Below are 27,413 nucleotides of genomic sequence, written 5' to 3' on the forward strand. Positions count from 1 at the left end.
ACCTTTGAGGGGTTATGCAGACGTATTGCTGTTTTTTATAAAGGAGCCCCCGCAGCATTTCTTGACACATTTCTGCTGAACTGAAAAAGTCCTCAGTGTTAGTGTGTCACATAGAGAATGTGTAAAAACCTCAAGTAAACTTTTTTCACGTTGTCATTATGGGGTGTTGTGTGTAGAATTCTGAGGAAAAAAAATGAATTTAATCCATTTTGGAATAAGGCTGTAACATAACAAAATGTGGAAAAAGTAATGCGCTGTGAATACTTTCCGGATGCACTGTACTTCCAAGAAATGCGGGCTTGGCATTGCAGTGTGGATAAGTACAAATGTAGACTTTGGAAAATGTGCTCTGAATGGTATCTCATTTCCTGACTGGTCACCCTTCATAAAAGAATGCCATATTCCCACATAGCGGGCACAGAGGAATTGCTTTCTATTGTGCTGTCTGTGTCGCTTACCTGTATGCATCTAAATTGAATTTTATGCAGGTTGAATGCAGCATACACATGCAAAAGGCAAACAATGTACCTGTTGCTATAAGTCAAGTCAAGTTGGGGAGCATGCACTGGTACAGCGCGTTGTCGCACCCACTACACAACGAAACAACTCGGGATCCCGGTTTGGAACCCCCCAGGCAGACACGCAGTCCAGTCCCACCCTGTGGAAATGACCCTCTAATGACCCTCTGTTGCTATAGTCTTGTGATAAATCCAGTAACCACTGGCACTGCCAACTCCTCAAGGAGTTTACCGCCGAGGTTCGCATTTCCCACTGGGTGAACATCTATATCATATGCATTTTCAGTTGTTTTAGTGTGGATGGAGAAAATGTAGTAGCGTGAGTATATCCTATGAAAGCTACCAAGTCATCTATCTAGGCTTGGTTTTTAACTACATGATATTGTGAAGTGCTACTAAAAAACATGGCTTTTATGTAGTCTTTTAATTCATGTAATGACATTTTGTTATCACTGCTGATAACTGCTGTGTTCACATCTGTCCACTTTTATGTTAGATCTCACAACAAAGCCTGACTGTGGATTTGTTAGCTGAAAAACTATTAGTTGTGTTGTTCTTGTAGTTATTTTGTTGCCACTGTGGCTTTCAGGCAGCCCTGTAAGCAGAACAACCTTTCCATTGTGTGATTCTCAGAGATGTACCTGGTCAATCCCTGGAGCTGACACTCCCTACTGGACACAGCAGATTTATTTTTTCCAGGTGAGGATACACTCACACATTGTAGTGGAAGCAAAGAACTGATTACATCTAGCATATATAGTCATATATATTGCGTAGATTGTCCACTCATCCATCCATTTTCTAAATCTGCTTTATCTTGAGCAGGGTCACAGGGTAGATGAAGCCTATCACAGCAGGTAAATGGCACAAACAATCCATGAACAAGGAAAACGTCCATCACACTGTGAATACACTGACACACAGACCTGGGTCACTTCAGCATCACCAGTCCGCCAAACCAGAATGCCTTTGGACTGTGAGAAGCATCTGGAACACCCAGAGGAAACCAACACAGACACAAGCAGAACATGCAAACTCCACAAAGCGAGAACCTGTGATGTGAACCCTTGCTGCACTACCATTGTTCCGTCCTAGTAGAATATCTTTATTCGTAAAGCTGTTTCTATACTTTAATTTTAATGATGTTTAAGCCTATCCATTTATCAGCTTCTGTGTGCAGGTTGCTCCCCTGCTGAAATTTCAAAGCAGAAACTGATTGGCCAGCTAGACACAAGGAACATAACATTAAATACATAGATTCATAGAAAGTAAATGACCAACAATCTTAACATAAACAAAAGAATCGAAAATGAACAAAAAAGAACATACAGTAAAAATGGCACTTGAAACCCAGCTGGGAGCAACCCTGGTTAAAACATAACAATTAGTTTTTGTGAGTAACTGCATGACAGACGGACAGATGTTAGCGTTGACCTTATAAAAGGATAAGTGTCTGTGTGGCTATGTGTCCATGTTGTCGCTATGTTTACCTATCCAACAGATTCCACATCTCAAACATTTGTAGTAAAAAAGTTGATGGCATTTGTCATTGCAACAGATGGCTCATCACAAATACATTAACATTGAATTTACAAATCCCATACCAAATGGCATATAACAGAAACATAGGCATTGCATTTTGAAATCCAACAGATGGCACATCCCAAACATTTGGAGTAATGCATGCAATCCATGGTTAAAGAGAAAACAAAGAGCTGTTTGTGCATTTTTTTTAAATTCTGGTTTGTAAACTTTTAACTTTCCCAGTTTTCACTTTGGCTTTTATAGCAGAATTAACACCCTTTTGGTAACTGACCTGTTTCTGGCTTGTTGACTATGACTCATCTCCTGGTCCATTATTTTTTAATTGTTTCTTCTTTTTAGCCTTTTGGCATAACAGATGCATCTGATGAATAATTTTATCATGAATTACAGAATGCTTTGGACTGATTTTTTTATGCTAATTATCATTTTTCCACATGATTTTTACTGTTTGTTATGTGTTTTTTTGGTTGAAAATTTCAATTTGTAGAATGTGGCTTTCAGAAAATTTTATTTTTTTATGTCTTTCTTTTTGACTTCATTTTGGTTTTCTTGCATGCCACCATTCTGAGCTTCCTGTTATTAGATGGCAGGGGTCGTGAGCCTGGAGATTACAGCATCTGACACCATTGACACCATACATTAAAAGGTCATCATTGACTACCTTTCCTCATCTGAGTTTGTGAATAATTCAAATGAAATCTTTGTGTTGTTGTGTTTGTGTGCCTTAATAATGTCATAGACCCCTTGTTTTTGTTTCGATTTTTTGGTTTTTGAATAGGTTTTGACAGACAATAAGATCTTTGTTGCTGGTTTTCTTAAAGTTTCTTCTCCTGGTCACTTCCACTATTCTCAGTTTACTTTTTTTTGCCAAACTATAGCAGACTGATGAAGAGTAAACACGATTAAACAGTCAAATTCCACTCTTTGCATGAGAATTTAAAACGGAAGTTAGAATATTTCTTCCTTTTTAGTCATTCTGGTGTATGTTCAGACTATAGTATCTATCTATCTATCTATCTATCTATCTATCTATCTATCTATCTATCTATCTATCTATCTATCTATCTATCTATCTATCTATCTATCTATCTATCTATCTATCTATCTATCTATCTATCTATCTATCTAGGTTCCTGGAGCTATGAATCAAATGTGCTAACCGCTGAATTACCCAAAGGGGCTAATAACTTTGCCATCTCCACAAAGACAGTGACCCATCTGGGATTTAAGCCCAGGACTCAGGAGCTTTGAGGTAATAAGACTAACAAGTGATTCATCCAACAGGAGCAATAATTGTGATGAGAAATGCAGCAGCACTTACAGCCGTGTTAAATTATACAGTCCTCGAAAGGCAAACACAGATATCTCCAGAATCCTGTTATACTGCAAGTATCTGTAAAAAAAGCAATCACAATTATGGAGAGTCAGTAATTAGATTTATCTATAAGAGATGAAAACTACTTTGAACTGTAAGATGAAACAAAACTAAGATTATTAAAGCCTATGCTTCCATACACACATTTCTTAAAATAAAAAGTCCCATCCTGTGCTACATTAAAACCTTAGCAATGGTGGTCTACTATGATGGCACCTGAGCACTTGATGTGCACAAATGTTGAGTACAAATGCCCAAATGGTAATACAAATGATGATTTGTACAAATGTTAAGCTGAATGAGATGCCAGTCTGTCATGGGGCACACATACTCACTGTGTCATGCTAGGTCAGTTTAGATCCACTAAGAAACCTGACCTAACCAATGGGAGAAAGGCCGTACCGAAACAGGGAGAACGTGCAAACTACACACAGATAGGTCCGAGTTTGGGATTTGAACCTAGGGCTCTGGACCTGAGAAACATCCACACTAAGCCAATGCATCACTTTACAACAACATTTGTTTCTATAACATATTTTCATACAAAGGATGTAGCTCAAAATGCTTTACAACATGACAAAGAAGTATTCATCCATCCATCCATTATCCAACCTGCTATATCCTAACTACAGGGTCATGAGTGTCTGCTGGAGCCAATCCCAGCTAACACAGGAAACAAACCCAGGGCAGGGCACCAGCCCACCACAGGGCACACACACACACACCAAGCACACATTAGGGACAACTTAGGATCGCCAGTGCACCTAACCCGCATGTCTTTGGACTGTGGGAGGAAACCCATGCAGACACGGGGAGAACATGCAAACTCCACACAGGGAGAACCCGGGAAGCAAACCGGGTCTCCTAACTGCAAGGCAGCAGCGCTACCCACTGCGCCACCGTGCCTGACAAAGAAGTAGTAACATGCAAATAGAAAGAAATTAAATTTAGATAAGAATAACAAAGGGACGGTACGGTGGCGCAGTGGTAGCAGTTAGGAGACCCAGGTTCGATTCCTGGGTCCTCCCTGCGTGGAGTTTGCATGTTCTCCCCGTGTCAGTGTGGGTTTCCTCCGGGTACTGTGGTTTCCTTCCACAGTCCAAAGACATGCAGCTTAGGTGCATTGGCGATTCTAAATTGTCCCTAGTGTGTGCCCTACAGTGGGCTGGTGCCCTGCCTGGGGTTTGTTCCCTGCCTTGCGCCCAATGTTGGCTGGGATTGGCTCCAGCAGACCCCCGTGACCCTGTGTTAGGATACAGCGGGTTGGATAATGGATGAATGGATGGTTAAGAATAACAAAGAAAAAATAGTATATAAAAGATAGATAGATAGATAGATAGATAGATAGATAGATAGATAGATAGATAGATAGATAGATAGATAGATAGATAGATAGATAGATAGATAGATAGATAGATAGATAGATAGATAGATAGATAATGTACACTGTCATGCATGGGTGCTGTAGGACTCCTCCGAGGGCTGGGGAAAGGCATGTAATCATCTGTCGAGACGAGAGGGGGGGGCTTCTGCTGACTTTGTCCTGTATCTCTTCTTCCCTCACAGCTTCAAGAGACCACCCAGTAAAGGCACTTAGCCCCGTCCCTTCTGGGCGTTTCACCATAAAAAACGTGCAGCCTAAAGAGAGGCGTCTTTTGCTGGAAGACCCAAGTAAGATGCACGGCAGAGCACGAAATTTAAATTCAGAGAAGGAGAAACCCTGGACCGGGGAGCAGCGCATTTGTGCATTTATTCTTTTTTCTTTCATTTTGTTCATTTGGTCTGGTGACGAATAAAAGGGACGGTCCAGTTGGCATCCCAAACTTCTGACTGATTCCAGTCTGTCCTTCCACTGCCCGACCACAACACATACAATAGATGCATAAATACAAAATACCAATACATAAATACAAAAGATAGACAAATAATGGACACGTACATATGAAAGTTACATAGTTAAAAGAAATATGAATTTTTAAATTATAGAAGTGTATGATAAATACTGCACAACTAAATTAAACAATGTCTGAAACTCTTAGAAATATATTTGTGTGTTTCTTACATTAGGTTAAAAAGTGTTTTACTGTTGTGTCACAGTAATCTGTAAATAGGCAAAAAATGTAGACATACAGTACACAGGATTTCAATTTATGTTTTTCAATTTAATTTGTCATCAGTCAACTCATGTCTGTCAGTTGCATATCACATGGTGATGATTAAGACTTTTTACACATGGATTTTTTTTTATTGTATAGATTCAGTTTTGGCCCTGTGGTGGCCTGGTTTGTTTCCTGCCTTGCGCCCTGTGTTGGCTGGGATTGGCTCCAGCAGACCCCCGTGACCCTGTGTTAGGATACAGCGGGTTGGATAATGGATGAATGGATGGTTAAGAATAACAAAGAAAAAATAGTATATAAAAGATAGATAGATAGATAGATAGATAGATAGATAGATAGATAGATAGATAGATAGATAGATAGATAGATAGATAGATAGATAGATAGATAATGTACACTGTCATGCATGGGTGCTGTAGGACTCCTCCTGTAGTTCAGATATAGTGGGTTGGATAATGGATGGATGGATGGATTCAGTTTTGTAGGTTTTCAGGTTGTTTTAATTTATTTTAAGAAATGTACAGTATTACGAGTTACTGTTTTGTTCCTTGTTTACACAAAACAGCAAGATGCATCATGTGACCGTGACCATTGTATCAATTACATCACTGGAAGTAACATATACTTGGCAGTAGTTCAATAGGACTTTATCCCTTGGTTGGCTAAAACCTTTGAACTTCTTATTAGCATTAGTTAGGTTGAAGGCAAATAGGCCTTAGTGTCAGTTTTGCAAAAAAATGTATTTAATTGATTTTAGCAGAAGGCTGCAACATAACAAAATGTGAAAAAAAGTGAGGGGGTCTGAAGACTTTCTGAAGGTGCTGATGATGATGATGCATCCTGCCTTATTGCGTAAACAAGGAACAAAAATGGGAATAAAAAATAAATTACCTTAAAATAAATCAAAACATCCTGAAAATCTCTAATGGCTAAAAACATCTCTCGATTATATAAAAAAATCCTGGGATGAGATGAGACTTCTTTCAAGAGATTTTTTCAAGTCCCGCAAGACGAGACTTTGGCCATGAGATTTTTTCAAGTCACGCTCTCCTCTCAACCATATTCATCCATGCACACGGTACTGTTATCAACAGAAACGATGAGTACACGGGCAATCCTAGCACTGAGAAACAATGAAGTCAAACGAATTAACAACAAAAATGGCAATCGGCAAATTGGTTAAATGCGCATCAATAGACTATACTGAAACAGTTGATGGTGATCATGTGGAACATGAAAACATCAACTTACAATATCATATTTACAGCCATTAACACTGGTCATCCACCGCACAAATTACTGTAGAAAGAAGGATGTATCCAACATTTACATTTACATCATTTAGCAGACGCTCTTATCCAGAGCGACTTACAGCAGTGTTTGTTAGTTTTTTGTTTTTTTTTTTCGCATACCCCTTGGGGTCAGAGCGCAGGGTCAGCCATTGTACAGCGCCCCCTGGAGCAATTACAGGTTAAGGGCCTTGCTCAAGAGCCCAGCAGAGTAGGATCTCTTTTTTGGCACTGACGGGGATTCGAACCGGCAACCTTCGGGATACCAGCGCAGATCCTTAGCCTCAGAGCCACCACTCCGCCCCAAGAAAGGTAAAGTAGTATATCTTCTGCGGATAACATTAGACAACAAAGGAGATCTTGATATGCCATTTGTATTAAAACGTTAACAGTTTCCCGTTAGAATAGTTTTTTCAAAGACAATTAACAAATCTCAGTGACAAACATTTGAAAAAGTTGTTTTATTTAAAAGAGAGGAAGAAACGAAAATTCAGTCACGGGCAGTTATACATTGCGTTGTCACAATGAAAGTCCAAACACATAGTCAAAATTCAATGTGATATTGACGAAAATTAAATTCAAAAAATTTGAAAATGTTTTACAGTAAAAGTGTAAGTTTAAAAAGTATTTGCGTGTTAATTTCAAAGCCAAACAGAATGAAATCGTATTACGCAACGAATAACTCTAACACAACGTGAAACATAATTTACTTTCAAATTATTACGTTTTGGGTTGGCACCCTGCCCGGGATTGGTTCCTGCCTTGTGCCCTGTGTTGGCTGGGATTGGCTCCAGCAGACCCCCGTGACCCTGTGTTCGGATTCAGCAGGTTGGAAAATGGATGGATTATTACGTTTTACTATTTTTAATATGATTAATTACTCTCTGTAATGTAAAATAGTTAGTTCTATTATGCATATGTAACAATTTCCATGAAAATAACAATCTGTTTAAATTGTACATCCGCATCCCCATACACGAGTGGCAGAACCGCAAAAAGGCTAGTGTGTAGCACAGGCCGGGGGGTTGGCGAGCGAAGCGAACAGTGCACAAAGCCCCCTAATTAATAATTAAAACTATAAATGGAAAACGTTTTCATCGTTATAAGCATAATATTCTTAAGGTCTCTTACTTCAGTTTGGGGTTATGGCGTCTGTAGCCTATCCCAAAAACACAGAAGCACCCTGGACAGAGCAGCATTCCGTCAAGGGGGTCACTCATACACACAGAACCACAATGCCACTCGGCCACTTTAGAGTCACCTGATGAACTAAACTTCACGTCTTTGGAGAGAACAGTCAGACTCCACACAGACAACATCCTGATGTGGGATTCAAACCCAGGAAACTGGATCTGTGAGACAGTAATGCGGTCAGTCCGTCGCATTACCCATAAACAACATACAGTACTTCACTTTCATTTTTCATAAATAGATTTGGATTACTCACTAGTATAAATGTTGCTTGACCCTTAATGAAACTGGCATTTAATTTAACCCATCCATACATTATCTGAACCTACTCCTCAACTCAAGTCCATGTGGGTCAGGGAGCAAGGCCAGGAACCTGGCCTGGGCATTGAACCAGACTTTTGTACATTATTTAATCCTACTATCTTTGTAACTTTATATTTGACTTTATTTTATATATTTCAAAATGATGCTATCATACTGCGGTGGGTTGGCACCCTGCCCGGGATTGGTTCCCCGCCTTGTGCCCTGTGTTGGCTGGGATTGGCTCCAGCAGACCCCCGTGACCCTGTGTTCGGATTCAGCGGGTTGGAAAATGGATGGATGGATGCTATCATAAGGAACATAATACTTACAGCTTCTTAAGATTGTGGTATTTTATGAAAATATCATCATTCAGTTTCTTCAGCCTATTTCTCTGAAGTGACCTGTAAAACACAGAAGGTGCAGTTACAGTAATTGGTGTAATTATTTGACTTTATTCCAGTGACTGACATTAAATGTTGCTCTGAGATGTACCGAGAAATGAATCATAGTATATTAAAGTGAAAAGAATAAGATGAAAGTCAGAGCAGATAACACAGAATAATGCCTTAGAAAATGCAAAAGTGCTTTTCTCCCCAGTTGCTCAGAGTATGAGATGGTCATAAGAGCCCTTGCTTCTTTAGTCTCACTGCTATGGTTAAACAGGGAGACACATGTTAGGTAGATGGTTAAAGACTGTTTAAAGGATAAAGAAAATCATTTTACTAAATCACTTAATTCAGTTCACGGTCAAACAAGTGAAGCCTATAATGGCAGCACTGAAGAACAGGGAGCTGGTCCACAAATGGGATCGCTCAGGTGTAGAGTGGCAAGAAAACATAAGTGAACCCTTTGGAAATAACCACATTTATATGTAAATCTGTCTTAAAATATGGTCTGACCATCATCTACACTCACTGGCCACTTTATTAGGTATACCTGTTCCAACTGCTTGTTAATGCAAATATCTAATCAGCTAATCATATGGCAACAACTGCATTTAGGCCTGTAGACTTCATCAAGATGACCTGCTGAAGTTCAAACTGAGCATCAGAATGGGGAAGGAAGGTGACTGAGTGACTTTGAATGTGGCATCGTTGTTGGTGCCAGACAGGCTGGGCTGAGTATTTCAGAAACTGGTGATCTACTGAGATTTTCATGCACAACCATCTCTAGGGTTTAGAGAGAATGATCTGAAGAAGAGAAAATATCCAGTGAGTGGCAGTTCTCTGGGCAAAAATGCCTTGTTGATGCCAGATGTCAGAAGAGAATGGCCAGACTGGTTCAAACTGATAGAAAGGCAACAGTAACTCAAATAACGTCTCGTTACAAGCGAGGTGTGCAGAAGAGCATCTCTGAACACACAACTTGTCGAACCTTGGGCTACAGCAGGGTGCCACTCCTGTCAGCTAAGAACAGGCAAGTGAGGCTACAGTTCGCATGGGCTCACCAAACTGGACAATAGAAAATGATCTGAGTGTTGATTTCTGCTGTGACGTTCAGATGGTAGGGTCAGAATTTGGCATCAAGAACATGAAAGCTTGGATCAATCCTACTTTGTATCAATGGTTCAGGCTAGTGGTGGTGGTGTAATAATGTGGGGGATATTTTCTTAGCACACTTTGGGCCCCTTAGAACAACTGGGCATTGTTTAAAAGCCACAGCCTACCAGAGCAATGCTGACCATGTCCATCCCTTTACGTCCGCAGTGATCCATCTTCTAATGGCTACTTCCAGCAAGATAACGCACCATGTCACAAAGGTTAAATCATCTCAAACTGGCCTCTTGAATGTAACAATGAGATCATTGTACTCAAACAGCCTCCATAGTCGCCAGATCTCAATCCAATAGAGTACCTTCGGGATGTGGTGGAATGGAAGATTTGCATCATGGATGTGCAGCCGACAAATCTGCAGCAACTGCGTGATGCTATTATGTCAATATGGACCAAAATCACTGAGGAATTTTTCCAGCACCTTGTTCAAGTATGCCATGAAGAATTAAGGAATTCTGAAGACAAAAGGTGTATCTAATAAAGTGGCTGGTGAGTGTAAGTTACAAAAATGCAAACACAATCTGTTTAAACTGATAAACACTCAATATTGTGTTGTTCTTATACATACTGAAGATATCATTCAAACACGTACAGTGTAGGTTGGAAAAAGGATGTGAACCCTTCTCTGTCCTCCCTGGCCATCGTACCTTACTCTTATTCTATGTTAATTAATGTTGTCTTATTTTAATTCTTACTTTGTCTTTTATTTTTCTTTTCTTCATTATGTAAAGCACTTTGAGCTACATTATTTGTATGAAAATGTGCTATATAAATAAATGTTGTTGTTGTTGTTTGGAAATAACTGCATTTATGTGTACATTTGTCTTAAAATATGGTCTGACCTTCATCTAAGTTACCAAAAATAAAGAAAATAATCAAAACATAATCTTTTTTTAACTACTTACACACAAATAATTGTATTTTTCTTGTACACATTGATGACATCTTTCAAACATTCACTTTGTAGGTTGGAAAAATGATGTGAACTACTAGGCTGATGACATCACAAAAGTTAACTGGAGTTGGCAAACCTGGAGCCCAACCAATGAAATGAGATTAGCAGTTTGGTTTAGAGATACTTTGACCAATAAAAAAAAAGACCCAAAATATTCTGAATTTGCTATTCACAAGAAACATCTGAAAAAGAGATCTCAGACCATCAACAAATTATTGATTTGCATAAAGCTGGAAAGGGTTGTTCTAAAATGTTATTGATTAGATCCTGCCAGGTTTTAAAAAAGTTTTGTACAGATCCTCTAAGTGAGAATTTAATTTTTTCCAATTTCAAATAGTATATAACATCAATTACCCAGTGACTTAAAAGAGGTGGTTTAGGATTCTTCCAGTTGAGTAAGATAAGTCTATGTGCTATTAGTGACGTAAAGGCAAATACACCAGACATCTAAAGAATACAGGTGCTGGTCATGAAATTAGAATATCATGACAAAGTTGATTTATTTCAGTAATTCCATTCAAAAAGTGAAACTTGTACAGTGGTGTGAAAAACTATTTGCCCCCTTCCTGATTTCTTATTCTTTTGCATGTTTGTCACACAAAATGTTTCTGATCATCAAACACATTTAACCATTAGTCAAATATAACACAAGTAAACACAAAATGCAGTTTGTAAATGGTGGTTTTTATTATTTAGGGAGAAAAAAAAATCCAAACCTACATGGCCCTGTGTGAAAAAGTAATTGCCCCCTGAACCTAATAACTGGTTGGGCCACCCTTAGCAGCAATAACTGCAATCAAGCGTTTGCGATAACTTGCAATGAGTCTTTTACAGCACTCTAGAGGAATTTTGGCCCACTCATCTTTGCAAAATTGTTGTAATTCAGCTTTATTTGAGGGTTTTCTAGCATGAACCGCCTTTTTAAGGTCATGCCATAGCATCTCAATTGGATTCAGGTCAGGACTTTGACTAGGCCACTCCAAAGTCTTCATTTTGTTTTTCTTCAGCCATTCAGAGGTGGATTTGCTGGTGTGTTTTGGGTCATTGTCCTGTTGCAGCACCCAAGATCGCTTCAGCTTGAGTTGACGAACAGATGGCCGGACATTCTCCTTCAGGATTTTTTGGTAGACAGTAGAATTCATGGTTCCATCTATCACAGCAAGCCTTCCAGGTCCTGAAGCAGCAAAACAACCCCAGACCATCACACTACCACCACCATATTTTACTGTTGGTATGATGTTCTTTTTCTGAAATGCTGTGTTCCTTTTACGCCAGATGTAACGGGACATTTGCCTTCCAAAAAGTTCAACTTTTGACTCATCAGTCCACAAGGTATTTTCCCAAAAGTCTTGGCAATCATTGAGATGTTTCTTAGCAAAATTGAGACGAGCCCTAATGTTCTTTTTGCTTAACAGTGGTTTGCGTCTAGGAAATCTGCCATGCAGGCCGTTTTTGCCCAGTCTCTTTCTTATGGTGGAGTCGTGAACACTGACCTTAATTGAGGCAAGTGAGGCCTGCAGTTCTTTAGACGTTGTCCTGAGGTCTTTTGTGACCTCTCGGATGAGTCGTCTCTGCGCTCTTGGGGTAATTTTGGTCGGCCGGCCACTCCTGGGAAGGTTCACCACTGTTCCATGTTTTTGCCATTTGTGGATAATGGCTCTCACTGTGGTTCACTGGAGTCCCAAAGCTTTAGAAATGGCTTTATAACCTTTACCAGACTGATAGATCTCAATTACTTCTGTTCTCATTTGTTCCTGAATTTCTTTGGATCTTGGCATGATGTCTAGCTTTTGAGGTGCTTTTGGTCTACTTCTCTGTGTCAGGCAGCTCCTATTTAAGTGATTTCTTGATTGAAACAGGTGTGGCAGTAATCAGGCCTGGGGGTGGCTACGGAAATTGAACTCAGGTGTGATACACCACAGTTAGGTTATTTTTTAACAAGGGGGCAATTACTTTTTCACACAGGGCCATGTAGGTTTGGATTTTTTTTTCTCCCTAAATAATAAAAACCATCATTTAAAAACTGCATTTTGTGTTTACTTGTGTTATATTTGACTAATGGTTAAATGTGTTTGATGATCAGAAACATTTTGTGTGACAAACATGCAAAAGAATAAGAAAGCAGGAAGGGGGCAAATAGTTTTTCACACCACTGTATATTAGATTCATTCATTACACACAGATGATGTATTTCATATGTTTATTTCTTTTAATGTTGATGATTATAACTGACAACTAATGAAAGTCCCAAATTCAGTGTCTCGGAAAATTAGCATATTGTGAAAAGGTTCAATATTGAAGACACCTGGTGCCACACTCTAATCAGCTAATTAACTCAAAACACCTGCAAAAGCCTTTAAATGGTCTCTCAGTCGAGTTCTGTAGGCTACACAATCATGGGGAAGACTGCTGACTTGACAGTTGTCCAAAAGACGACCATTGACACCTTGTACAAGGAGGGCAAGACACAAAAGGTCATTGCTAAAGAGGCTGGCTGTTCACAGAGCTCTGTGTCCAAGCACATTAATAGAGAGGCGAAGGGAAGGACAAGATGTGGTAGAAAAAAGTGTACAAGCAATAAGGATAACGGCACCCTGGAGAGGATTGTGAAACAAAACCCATTCAAAAATGTGGAGGAGATTCACAAAGAGTGGACTGCAGCTGGAGTCAGTGCTTCAAGAACCACCACACACAGACGTATGCAAGACATGGGTTTCAGCTGTCGCATTCCTTGTGTCAAGCTACTCTTAAACAAGAGACAGCATCAGAAGCGTCTCGCCTGGGCTAAAGACAAAAAGGACTGGACTGCTACTGAGTGGTCCAAAGTTATGTTCTCTGATGAAAGTAAATTTTGCATTTCCTTTGGAAATCAAGGTCCCAGAGTCTGGAGGAAGAGAGGAGAGGCACAGAATCCACGTTGCGTTAGGACCAGTGTAAAGTTTCCACAGTCAGTGATGGTTTGGGGTGCCATGTCGTCTGCTGGTGTTGGTCCATTGTGTTTTCTGAGGTCCAAGGTCAACGCAGTTGTCTACCAGGAATTTTAGAGCACTTCATGCTTCCTGCTGCTGACGAACATTATGGAGATGCAGATTTAATTTTCCAACAGGACCTGGCACCTGCACACAGTGCCAAAGCTACCAGTACCTGGTTTAAGGACCATGGTATCCCTGTTCTTGATTGGCCAGCAAATTTGCCTGACCTTAACCCCATAGAAAATCTATGGGGTGTTATGAAGAGGAAGATGCAATACGCCAGACCCAACAATTCAGAAGAGCTGAAGGCCACTATCAGAGCAACATGGGCTCTCATAACACCTGAGCAGTGCCACAGACTGATCGACTCCATGCCACGCCGCATTGCTGCAGTAATCCAGGCCAAAGGAGCCCCAACTAAATATTGAGAGCTGTACATGCTCATACTTTTCATGTTCATACCTTTCAGTTGGCCAACATTTCTAAAAATCCTTTTTTTGCATTGGTCTTAATTGATATTCTAATTTTCTGAGATACTGAATTTGGGACTTTCATTAGTTGTCAGTTATAATCATCAACATTAAAAGAAATAAACATTTGAAATACATCAGTCTGTGTGTAATGAATGAATCTAATATACAAGTTTCACTTTTTGAATGGAATTACTGAAATAAATCAACTTTGTCATGATATTCTAATTTTATGACCAGCACCTGTATAGCAGAGATGAAGAAGTTCTGTAATAAAGAATGGTCCAAAATTCCTCCAGAATATTATGCCGGCCTGAGACACAACTACAGGAAGATGCTTGTTTTAGATCACTTCTGCCATAGAATGTTCGACCTGTTATTAAATTCACGGGTTCGCTTACTTTTTCAACAGCATGTTGTGGGGCTTTGATGGATGTGACCAATAAAGATATGAAAGATTATAAATGTTTCTGTGTTATTAGCGTAACTATATAGTGCAGCGTTTCTCAACCTTTAAGTATTTGCAACCCGAGTTTTCATAACAGTTTTAATCGTGCCCCCCCTAAGGTTTTTTTGAAAGGAGCCCACTAATACCAATTTGTTCTTTTTTAATTAATGATATATCATAGATGCATATTTTATTATACCTACTTAACTTTTATCGACATTTATCTAACTCTATATTTATTTTTCTAGTATCAGAATGTAGTTTAAGTTAATTTGTTTTGGTTTCAATAGATGTATTTTTCATATTTTCGATTCTTGTTTTCTTTTTTTCACATCTTCGCGCCCCCCTTTTTGTTATTTCGGGGGGCCTGCCCCACAGATTGAGAACCACTGATATAGTGTTTGTCTATACTTGTGACTTGTGAAGATCAGATCACATTAATACCAATTAATGTAGAAACTGAGGTAATTCCAAACAGTTCACATACTTTTCCTTGCCACTGTATATTCGGAGTTGAATCTTTGGGATGCAGAAGAAAATGGAGAAAAATCCATGCAGATATATGGAGAAGGTGCAAACTACACAGACAGACAATGGCTGGCTGAGGATGGAGCTGTGAGGTAGCTGGCATGTTTCAGCCAGGGTTTGTTCCCAAGTGTATCCTTGGTGTTTGTAGAGTAGAGATCTTTGTTGTGAGTATTGCTTCTTTACGTTTTTCTGATTTATTGAATTGTGTTTTTTAGTAGGGTTGTGTGGTATTCTGGTAGTAAAAAAGTACAGAAATACCTAAATTTTAAAATGGTATGGTACCAGCATTTTGGAATTTTTAGTACCAGAAGTAAACATTAGCTTTCATCTCTATCCAATCCCCTTGTTCTTCCTTCAACTTTCATTACTGCAGTCAGTTTCATGGAGTTCACAATACAAACCTACATGCTCCAACATGATCAGAACTCCATGGGGGTCCCGATATTGTTTTGACATGATTGGAACTTCATCCCTTACTCACCCCCTATTACTTTGACACAATTGAGACCTCAAAGCTATCAAGAGGGAAATAGTGTAGTATATAGTGTGGTGAGCACTTGGGAGGTAACCAACTGTGCACCAGGAAAGCTGAAGTAAGACGGGGGGTTTTGGAGTTATCTGTTATTTACTTCTGAACCATTTTGGTACCGGTATTGAGACCCGAAAGCTGGTATTGATACCAAAATCAATATTTTAGTACCAATCCAACACTAGTTTCTAGTTATTGGATTTCTGACTTGGATTGCCTTTTTTAGGCTATTCTTTTTGGCTTATTTTGTCATTTATTTGTCTTTTATTTATTTTGCTTTTCTTTTGAATAAATCCTCTATTCCTAAAATTCTTCATGAACTTGTTCTTTAAGCCAGAGGTATTTATGGTTTCCTGTCCCTTGGCAATTTTGTATATCTAGGACTTTTTATTTACTATACTTAACTGTTAAAAAGCTGACAGTAAGCCCCAGTTTTGAACAAAGGGGCAACAAAGAGTTGTGGGTTGCAGATTCTAGAGCATTTGTAAGTACTGTCTGGATTTAGACAGTGGACACAAGTGTTTTCATTGCTTTCCTTTCTTATTTTTGACTATTTAACAAAATTTTCTGCTTTGTTTTGTTTTTTCAAGCCACTATTTTTTTGGTTTCCCCTCTCCTTTGAAGAGTACTTTCTTGAATTTTAAGTATTTTGTACTTTTAAAAATCTAAGCCGTATTTTGGGTCTACGCATGCCCTGAGGCCTACTTTTTAAGTTTAGGGCCAGGCTGCCTGAGGAGAGGCCTGTTTCGAAGGCTGAATACTGAAGTAATCAAAAAAAAATGAAAAGTTGGGAACGAGACAAAAAGTTCATAAACTGGGAAGTCGCAAAGGAAAGAACACAAAACTTAAGATACCTTGGAACCTTCTGGAACAACCTTTAAATGGACTCTCAGATGACATCAGAAGCAGAAGGTGTCCCGGAAAATTCTGGAAAAATTGCTATGGCAAGGCAGGACTGGATGAAATTAGCCCCAGGGTGCTAAAAACATGTGCCAGCCAGCATTGCGGTGTCCTTCAGCATATGTTCTCCCTTTTCCTTAGTTTGCAGTCCCCAGCTGTGGGAAACATCCTGTGTAGTCCCAGTAACAAAGAAAGGACATTCCACAGATCCCAAACACTTCAGACCAGTTTCTCTTATTTCATAATGAAGATCTTTGAGGGGCTGGATCTGAAATAGCTCTGACCCCTGGTTTCCAAACATCTGGATCCTCTGCAGTTTGCCTATCAGACACATATACAGTAGATGTGGAGGATGCTCTCATCTACATGCTCTATAGAACCTACTCCCACCTGGAAAAAGTCAACACCACAGACAGGATCAAGTTCTTTGATTTTTCCAGTGCTTCTAACATTATTCTTCCTTGTCGACTGGGGAAAAAACTAAAGGCTTTCAATAGTGATGCTCACATAATCTCCTGACTCATGGATTACCTGACTAACAGACAGCAGTTTGACAGGCTGAGGGACTTTGTGTCAGAAATGGTGCTGTGCAATACTGGAACACCTCAGGGAACTGTTCTGTCTCTCTTTCTTTTTACCTTTCACACAACAGACTTCCAGTACAACAGCAGTGCCTGCCATCTACAGAAATTGCAGATGCCTCCTCCATCGTAGGCTGCATTAATAAAGAGGATGAATCAGGAGTACAGGAAGGTTGGGGAGGACTTTGTCTTGTGGTGCAAGGACAACAACTTGCAACTCAACATCAGCAAGACAAAAGAGCTGGTGGTGGACTTCCAGCATGCCAAAGAGTCCCTGAGACCAGTCACCCACCATTCAGGGGGTGGATGTGGAAGTGCTGCAGAGCTACAAGTACCAGGGAGTTCACATGAACAACAAACTGGACTGGTCTGACAACACAGTGGTGCTGTACAAGAAGGGCCAGAACAGACTGGACTTCCTAAAGAGAGATGGTAATAAAATGCCTGAACAAACTTATCATGAAATCCTGCTCCATCACAGGGTGAGCCTTGGACATACTGGAATCTGTTGTGGAAAAGAGGATGGTGGCAAAATTAGATGCCATCATGAAAAATACACTATATCCCCTCGAGGAGGCGCTCTGATGGAGCACTTTTAGCCACCCCTCCTGATCACTTTGTGTTGCTTGTTCACAATTCACTGCAAAGGTTCCTCATGCTAACTTGTTTCTCTTTGCTTTGACTGTTTGTAAATATTTGAAATTTATTTTTGAAATCCAGAGCTCCTAGGTTGGCTGCCATCATCTTTTATAAGTAGAGTGTGACGACTTGTTACAGCATGCTATCTTAACCCCATGTTAGCGGCAACAGGCAGAGCAACCAAAAACCACACCAAAATGGCTATCTAGAAACTATTCAGCCACCTGAAACAGTACAGAGGTTATATCATCCATCCATCCATTTTCCAACCCGCTGAATCTGAACACAGGGTCACGGGGGTCTGCTGGAGCCAATCCCAGCCAACACAGGGCACAAGGCAGGAATCAGTCCCGGGCAGGGTGCCAACCCACCACAGGACACACACAAACACACCCACACACCAAGCACACACTAGGGCCAATTTAGAATCGCCAATCCACCTAACCTGCATGTCTTTGGACTGTGGGAGAAAACCGGAGCGCCCGGAGGAAACCCACGCAGACACGGGGAGAACATGCAAACTCCACGCAGGGAGGACCTGGGAAGCGAACTAGGTCCCCAGGTCTCCCAACTGCGAGGCAGCAGCGCTGAGGTTATATCACCCAAAAATAAATAAATAAATAATGAGAAGGACATAGACATTAATTAACTCATTTGTTTCTGGAGATCTCAAAACTAAGTTTCCTCACAGAAACCAGCCATCTGCTTCATTCAAATTCCTAGTGAAAGTAGAAGAGCAATGCTAGCACAGAAATGCTTCATTTTTAAAATTTCTTTCTGTTACAGGTGGTAGAAATGATGTGCTGCAGAATAACAACACATTTATTTCAGTCACTCTTCAGTTAATTTGCACATTATATAAGAACTTGAACAGTGATCAACAACCTTATGTATCTTATGCAATCTTTGTTTTAGTTGTTTGAAAATTTGTGTTTAGACTTTATGATTTATGTATTTTGCATTGTTGTAACGTGACTTATAAATGCCTCGTGGATATGAAAATATAACCATATCCTAACATATCAAGCAACAAAACAATACAAAGCAACCATACATAGCAAAATAAAGCTTTGAAACAATGGCTTAAATTTACAAAATTAATCAAACCCAAAATAGTCCATTGATTAACATTCTAACCTACTTATCCAGTTCAAGGTATTGGCGATCCTAAATTGTCCCTAGTGTGTGCTTGGTGTGTGTGCCCTGCCTTGCGCCCTGTGTTGGCTGGGATTGGCTCCAGCAGACCCCCATGACCCTGTAGTTAGGATATAGCAGGTTGGATAATGGCGGCACAGTGGTGCAGTGGTAGCGCTGCTGCCTCGCAGTTAGGAGACCCGGGTTCGCTTCCCAGGTCCACCCTGCGTGGAGTTTGCATGTTCTCCCCGTGTCTGCGTGGGTTTCCTCCGGGCGCTCCGGTTTCCTCCCACAGTCCAAAGACATGCAGGTTAGGTGCACTGGCGGTTCTAAATTGGCCCTAGTGTGTGCTTGGTGTGTGGGTGTGTTTGTGTGTGTCCTGTGGTGGGTTGGCACCCTGCCCAGGATTGGTTCCTGCCTTGTGCCCTGTGTTGGCTGGGATTGGCTCCAGCAGACCCCCGTGACCCTGTGTTCGGATTCAGAGGGTTAGGAAATGGATGGATGGAGGTTGGATAATGGATGGATGGGTACTGGTGGGGAGTCACAGTGCTGGGCCACAAGTTGGAAACCACATTGGATGTAGTACCATTCCCTCAAAAGCCACACTTAGCAGTACAGCTGAACAAGAGTGTATGGAACCAGGGGTAGGGAGTAAGCCAGGCAAGCTAATTTGCATTCTCTATTAAATTAAATAAAGCTGTGCGTTTCATTATATTCTTGTGTATCGTGGCACTGGTGAGCTGTTGGGGCAGACATGCTGCATGCTTCAATGCTGCATTCACATGTTGTTGAGCTCTGACTTGTGACATTTTCACCTTCCTCACATGAATTCCTGGTTGGACTTCTTGGAGAAATGCAAGGGTCACTGTTAATTTGTTACTTGGTCTAATAATAATTAAACATCACTTTTTTTTGTGAATATAAAATGAGAACTAAATGTATTAAATATCTTTTCATTCAACCAAAATAATGGCTGACCAGGGTATATTTTCATTTTATACAATTAACTGAGATGAAAGCGATGGGCCCACCACTCCTGAGACTCCCACTAGCTATTTATTTAGCAGCTCAGATAGCGTTTTCACTGAAGTCTATTTGGAGTATTGTTTTTGGATATTTATGGGTTTTCTGGCTATCTTGCTCTGTCTTTAGATTCTGTTTGTGGATTAGCGTATTGGGACATGTTTGCTCTTTTGGATTCCTTTCGTTATGCTCTCTTTTGTTTTAATAAATATTTTTTATCAATAAATGATTTGTGTTGCTGTTGAAGTCACAAGATGAACTTCAAAACAGTTTTCCTCATTTTTGTGTCTAGTTTGGTTGAAGCCTGCAGTAAGCTGAACTGAGAGAGTCGTTTCTGGGCTTGCTAGTAAAGGTCCTGGCATGCTTTAGTAGCTTATTTTGGAAGCTTCAGCCCTATTTTGCATGTTTTCACAACAATGACCATATTTCTACTCCTACTAGAAATACTACTACTACTACTGCTTCAACACACCAGAATATTTTAAAAGAACTTTTTAAACTAATATGGATGTCTTTGGGATATGGAAAGAAAACCTGAGTCATTCCTGCTCCTGGCCACAATACTCTAACACAGGGGTCCTCAATCACGGTCCTGGAGGGCTGCAGGTTTTTGTTCTAACCCAGTTGCTTAATTAGAAAGCAATTCTTGCCAATAATTTAATTTCATAGCTTGTTAGTGCTTTAACTCCACTATGTCAGCTCATTCTCATATCCTGGATTTTCTTCCCCTTTCTAAGGATATCATCCTAGTGATTTGAAGGCTAAAATGGCTGAATAATTCTCAGTCCTTCACTTTTTTCTCTTCACTTTCCTTCCAAGTATTTAATTAAATCCAACAGTGCATGATAAACACACACAGAGGAGTAAATGGTAACAAGCTAAATGGAGAAATGCTGGTGTCTTCTGTCATTTGCATCTTATTGCTAATTAGGAGCAATTAGATAGATAGATAGATAGATAGATAGATAGATAGATAGATAGATAGATAGATAGATAGATAGATAGATAGATAGATAGATAGATAGATAGATAGATACTTTATTAATCCCAGGGGGAAATTCACATATTCCAGCAGCAAAAATATTAAATTAAAGAGTAATAAAAAATGCAGGTAAAAAAACAGACAATAACTTGAATAATGTTCAACGTTTACCCCCTCTGGTGGAATTGAAGAGTCGCATAGTTTGGGGGAGGAATGATCTTCTCAGTCTGTCAGTGGAGCAGGACAGTGACAGCAGTCTGTTGCTGAAACTGCTCCTCTATCTGGAGATGACACTGTTTAATGGATGTAGTGGATTCTCCATAATTAATATGAGCCTGCTGAGTGCCCGTTGCTCTGCTACGGATGTCAAACCGTCCAGCTCTATGCCAACAATAGAGCCTGCCTTCCTCACCAGTTTGTCCAGGCGTGAGGCATCCTTCTTCTTAATGCTGCCTCCCCAGCACACCACTGCGTAGAAGAGGGCACTCGCCACAACCATCTGATAGAACATCTGCAGCATCTTACTGCAGATGTTGAAGGATGCCAGTCTTCTAAGGAAGTACAGGCGGCTCTGTCCTTTCTTGCACAGAGCATCAGTATTGGCAGTCCAGTCTAATTTATCGTCCAGCTGCACTCCTAGGTATTTATAGGTCTGCACCCTCTGCACACAGTCACCTCTGATGATCACGGGGTCCATGAGGGGCCTGGGTCTCCTAAAATCCACCACCAGTTCCTTGGTTTTGCTGGTGTTCAGGTGTAGGTGGTTTAAGTCGCACCATTTAACAAAGTCATTGATGAGGTCCCTATACTCCTCCTCCTGCCCATTCCTGATGCAGCCCACGATAGCAGTGTCATCAGCGAACTTTTGCACGTGGCAGGACTCCAAGATATATTGGAAGTCCGATGTATATAGGCTGAACAGGACCGGAGAAAGTACAGTCCCCTGCGGCGCTCCTGTGTTGCTGACCACAATGTCAGACCTGCAATTCCCGAGACGCACATACTGAGGTCTGTTTGTAAGATAGTCCACGATCCATGCCACCAGGTATGAATCTACTCCCATCTCTGTCAGCTTGTCCCTAAGGAGCAGAGGTTGGATGGTGTTGAAGGCGCTAGAGAAGTCTAGAAACATAATTCTTACAGCGCCACTGCCTCTGTCCAAGTGGGAGAGGGATTGGTGTAGCATATAGATGATGGCATCTTCCGCTCCCACCTTCTCCTGGTATGCGAACTGCAGAGGGTCGAGGGCGTGTTGGACCTGTGGCCTCAGATGGTGAAGCAGCAGCCGCTCCATGGTCTTCATCACATGTGATGTTAGAGCGACAGGCCGGAAGTCATTCAGCTCACCAGGATGTGATACCTTTGGGACTGGGGTGATGCAAGATGTTTTCCAAAGCCTCGGGACTTTCTCCTGTTCCAGGCTCAGGTTGAAGATGCGCTGTAGAGGACCCCCCAGCTCTGATGCACAGACCTTCAGCAGTCGTGGCGATACTCCATCTGGACCTGCTGCTTTGCTGGCACAAAGTCTCCTCAGCTCTCTGCTCACTTGCGCTGCTGTAATTGTGGGTGGGGATGTCTCTCCTATGTTGGTATCAGCAGAAGGATGTGTAGAGAGTGCAGTACTCCGAGGTGAGGGTGGGTTAGGGTGGTCAAACCTGTTAAAGAAGATGTTCATTTGGTTTGATCTCTTCACGTCTCTCTTGATGGTGGCACCCCGCTTCGAGCTGCAGCCAGTGATGATCTTCATCCCATCCCACACTTCCTTCATGCTGTTGTTCTGCAACTTCTGCTCCAGCTTTCTCCTGTACTGCTCCTTCGCCGCCCTGAGCTGGACTCGGAGTTCCTTCTGCACGCGCTTGAGCTCATGCTGATCACCGTCTTTAAAGGCCCTTTTCTTCTGGTTCAAAAGGCCCTTGATGTCACTTGTAATCCATGGCTTGTTGTTAGCATAGCAGCGTACAGTTCTTACTGGAACCAAAGTGTCCATACAGAAGTTGATGTAGTCAGTAGTGCAGTCAACAACCTCCTCAATGTTCTCACTATGTGATCCCTGCAGGATATCCCAGTCTGTAGTTCCAAAACATTGTCTCAGAGTATTCTCAGCCTCCGGGGTCCACTTCCTGAATGATCGTGTGGTTACAGGTAGGATTCTCACTTTTGGTTTGTAGTGAGGCTGAAGCAGAACCAGGTTATGATCTCCTTTCCCAAGCGCAGGCAGCGGGGTGGCACTGTATGCGTCTTTAACGTTTGCATACAGTAAATCAATAGTCTTATTTCCCCGGGTGTTGCAGTCCACATACTGGGAGAATGCAGGTAATGTTTTGTCCAGCGTCACATGGTTAAAGTCTCCAGCGATTAGCACAAGTGCCACAATTAACACCAAGAATACAGCTGTTTAAGACTAAAATAAGCAATAAGGGTTCAAAATCTTAATGAACGAGACAACTAAAGTGAAGCAGAAGTGTTACTTGAGCAATAAGTGCTTCTTATTAAGCAACTGGGTTGGAGCAAAAACCTGCAGCCACTGTGGCCCTCCAGGACCGTGATTGAGGACCCCTGCTCTAACACCATGTCTGGATCACAACAGAGAAAGTGAGTTATTTAATATGGACTTTCACTTATTTATGAACCTCATTCATAAATTGTATAGATTTCTTCATATTTTCTGGCTGGAAGGTGAAACACAGATGTTTGTGTAAGTAAAACTTAAAATCCTCATAACACACTACATTAAGTTGGCATCCCTGGGTGTGCATCCATCCATCCATTATCCAATCAGCTATATCCTAACTACAGGGTCACGGGGGTCTGCTGAAGCCAATCCCAGCCAACACAGGGCACAAGGCAGGAAACAAACCTCGGGCACGGTGCCAGCCCACTTCTTTCTAAATTCTTATGAATTAAGAAAATTTATTAACGTATATACTCACGGATAAGTTCTCCCGCAGATAAGTTGGGACTTGCTTTTACAGTATAATTTCTGGTATTTTATAATGTCGGTCATATAAGTCGAGCTAAATTAAACTAAACTGCGGAAAGCTCACGTTATTGGTTCATGAGATTATCTATATTACTAAACCACAGTTTAATTTATGCACGGCGGACGCACCGAAGCGTATGCGCACTGCGCCGCGGCGGCCCAGAGTCAAACGCAGCGGCTTCCCAGAGTCAGTAGGTGGCGGCCAAACAACACAACCTGTAAACTAAACTTGCTCTAATCCACTGTGCCAGCAGTCTGTGTCAGCAGAGGCAAAGGAGTCACGGCTCCAAATGGAACGAGCTCAACGAAAGACCGAGCCCGTAGTTCCCAGAGTCAGTGCGTGGCGCCCAAACACCACTACCTGTAAACTACACCTGCCCTAATCCACTGTGCCAGCAGTCAGTGTGGCTTCCCAGAGTCAGTAGGTGGCGCCCAAACAACACAACCTGTAAACTAAACTTGCTCTAATCCACTGTGCCAGCGGTCTGTGTCAGCAGAGGCAAAGGAGTCACGGCTCCAAATGGAAAGAGCTCAACGATTTGTAATACAAAACCGAGCCCGTAGTTCCCAGAGTCAGTGCGTGGCGCCCAAACACCACGACCTGTAAACTACACCTGCTCTAATCCACTGTGCCAGCAGTCAGTGTGTGTAAGTTGGAGTATGCTTCCTAACAGTAAACGACTTCTACCTAACGACACAGCCACAGAACAACAAAGACAAGACCGCATGGATAAAAACAATACACGGAGGCTCCTACGACGCGCTTCAGACACACCACAAGCAAACACGTCACGGCTCCACAATGAAAGAGCTCAACTAACGGAAATACAAAACGAGCCCGTATGGATAAACACAATGAACGAACGCGCCCACAACGCACTTCGCCCGTATGGATAAAAACAATGAACGAAGGTGCCCACACATAGAAACCGCTTTAGTACAAATATTTGTATTTAATTAAAAGAAACCTTTACCATGGCTACGGCCTGTGAACTAAACCTGAGGTAACGTGTGCACGCCAGGTTGTACCAGATGAGTCACAGCTCCAAAAAGAAACCGCTTTAGTACAAATATATTTATTTAATTAAATGAACTTTCCCAGGACGCACCCACCCTCCATGATATTTCATCCCTCCAAGTATCGGAGGGAACAAACAGTGATTGCCATTCTTGGATTTGCGATTCTTTCGAGAATCGCGGGCTTGCTAGTGATATGCTAACACCCACCTGAGAGAGTCACCACGGAGCACACTATGTGGGTGCGGCAATGCGCTGTATCAGCGTGTGCTCCTAACCCCTCTCTCTGTTGTGCCTACATCACCACACAGTAATACCTGAACTATTCAAAAGTAACGTTTGCACTGTTTTGTATTTTTTGTATCTCATACCCTCATACACCTTTATCATAAGAGCATCTCTTATCTACGATGGAGCGTTCGATCAGAAGAAAATATGAAGCTGGTTTTAAATTAAGCGTTGTTGTTGAAGTAGCAAAAGAAATTGGTAACTGCGCTGCTGCAACAAAATTCGATGTGTCTGAGAAACTGATGTGAGATTGGAGGAGGCAAGAAGATGTAAAAAACAAAAAAATTAAGTGTCGCATTTTTGAATGGGCATATAAGTCGGGGTCTGATTTTATGATCAATTTTTCGGGTTTCAAGACCTGACTTATATGCAATGGTAAACAAGAAATAGTGTTTTTGTTATGAGCAAGGGAGTGAGTCATTCAGTTAAATTTGCATTTTATATATTCTACAGTATTTACTTCACTACTTGACTATTCACTACTGTACAGAATTCTCTTCATCTAAAAGGTGTTTCTAGCTGCATTTATGTAAGGCATAATGGGAAGCTGTAAAAGCACAAAGGAAATCTTATTAAAAACCTAAGAGGTAACATGGTGGGATGTTAAACTAAATAAATCATAAAATGTACTTCACTTATTAAACTGACTGATTCCTCTTAACACCGTGCGTCTTTAATTTAAAAAATGACTGTAAGTGTCGCATTTTCGAATGGGCGTATAAGTTAGGGTCTGATTTTATGATCGATTTTTCAGGTTTCAAGACCCGACTTATACGCGAATATATACTGTGGCGAATGGCCAGGGCCCATGCCCAGCTGGGATGCCCCTTCGACACTTGGTCTGGGGGAACAGCCATGGGCGGCATACTACTTCCCCCGGAACTCTTGGTGGCAGCCCCCCTGGGTTGCATCGGGGCCACAGACATGGGACTTCGGAGCTCAGCCCTATTGGCCATGTGGCCTCCACCAGGGGGTGCTACACAGCTTCCTGAGCCCGTGTGGGCGGTGGTGCAACCACACCCGGAAGTGCAGCCAGATCTAGGTGATCAGTCACCTGAAGCACTTCCGGGTGGGCTATAAACAGGAGCCAGCAGCCACCATCGGGAAGCCGGAGTCAGGAAGAGGAGGACAACACTTGCCGGGAGGAGTGGAGGTGAAGACTGCATATGCTTGTAACTGGACTTGTGTGCTTTGTGGGACTGTGTTAGCACTGAGGGACACGGGGAAGTCGTGGCCCCCAGCTAAAGAAAAATAAATAGTGTTTATTTTTATGTGTGTCTGTCTGTGCCAGATCACGCGCCAATCTAGCGCCTTATATCACAATACAGTACTAGTAATTACTAAGATTCCTACAAGAGCACCCAAGGACAAATCGATAAGAGAACATCAAACTCAATATAAGTAGTACCCTGGACTGGATTCAATCTCAAGACTAGTTACATATAAATATTAAAGCTCTGGAAAGCACTTTTACACTTCATGCACCAAATCAGAAAGCTTAAGTTTCTGGTGACTGTAACAAAATAATAATAATAATAATTATAATAATAATATATTTTATTTATTTGTAGGCGCCTTTCTAAACACTCAAGGACACCGAACAATAGATAAACCACACATTATAAAGAAAACTAAAATACAAAAATTTAAATCAAACAGAGCAATTGTAATTAAAGAGAAAAAGCAGTCTTAAACAAATGAGTTTTAAATTTAAATTTGAAAAGTGAAAATGATTCAATATTTCTAAGTTCAGATGGTACTGAGTTCCAGAGCTGGGGAGCAGAACAACTGAATGCTCTGCTCCCCATAGTGGTAAGATGGATGAAGGGGACAGTCAAGTGGATGAAGGAAGAGGATCTAAGGGTGCAGGAGGGAATGGCAACATGGAGGAGATCAGACAGATACGGAGGGGTGAGGTTGTGGATAGAAGAAGACAGAAGAACAGAAGAATTTTGAAGTCAATGTGGAACTTAACCAGAAGCCAGTGAAGCTGCTGCAAGACAGGAGTAATATGATGAATAGAGAGGGTTCTAGTAATGATGCGGGCAGCTGAATTCTGGACCAGTTGAAGCTTAT

General features: G+C 41.2%; 1 protein-coding gene across 1 annotated transcript in view; it reads right to left on the reverse strand.

Annotated features, from left to right (window-relative positions):
* rxfp1 (relaxin family peptide receptor 1) overlaps nt 1–27,413 on the reverse strand; it is a 182,970-nt gene that overhangs the window by 85,479 nt on the left and 70,078 nt on the right. Inside the window, exons 5-6 of the mRNA XM_028802659.2 lie at nt 8,668–8,739; nt 3,385–3,456 (exon numbers count right to left, since the gene is read on the reverse strand). Of these exons, the coding sequence (XP_028658492.2) occupies nt 3,385–3,456; nt 8,668–8,739 (144 nt within the window). The remainder of the gene's footprint in view (nt 1–3,384; nt 3,457–8,667; nt 8,740–27,413) is intronic.

Source organism: Erpetoichthys calabaricus, chromosome 5 (genome assembly GCF_900747795.2).
Source record: "Erpetoichthys calabaricus chromosome 5, fErpCal1.3, whole genome shotgun sequence".
NCBI classification, from domain to species: Eukaryota; Metazoa; Chordata; class Cladistia; order Polypteriformes; family Polypteridae; genus Erpetoichthys; species Erpetoichthys calabaricus.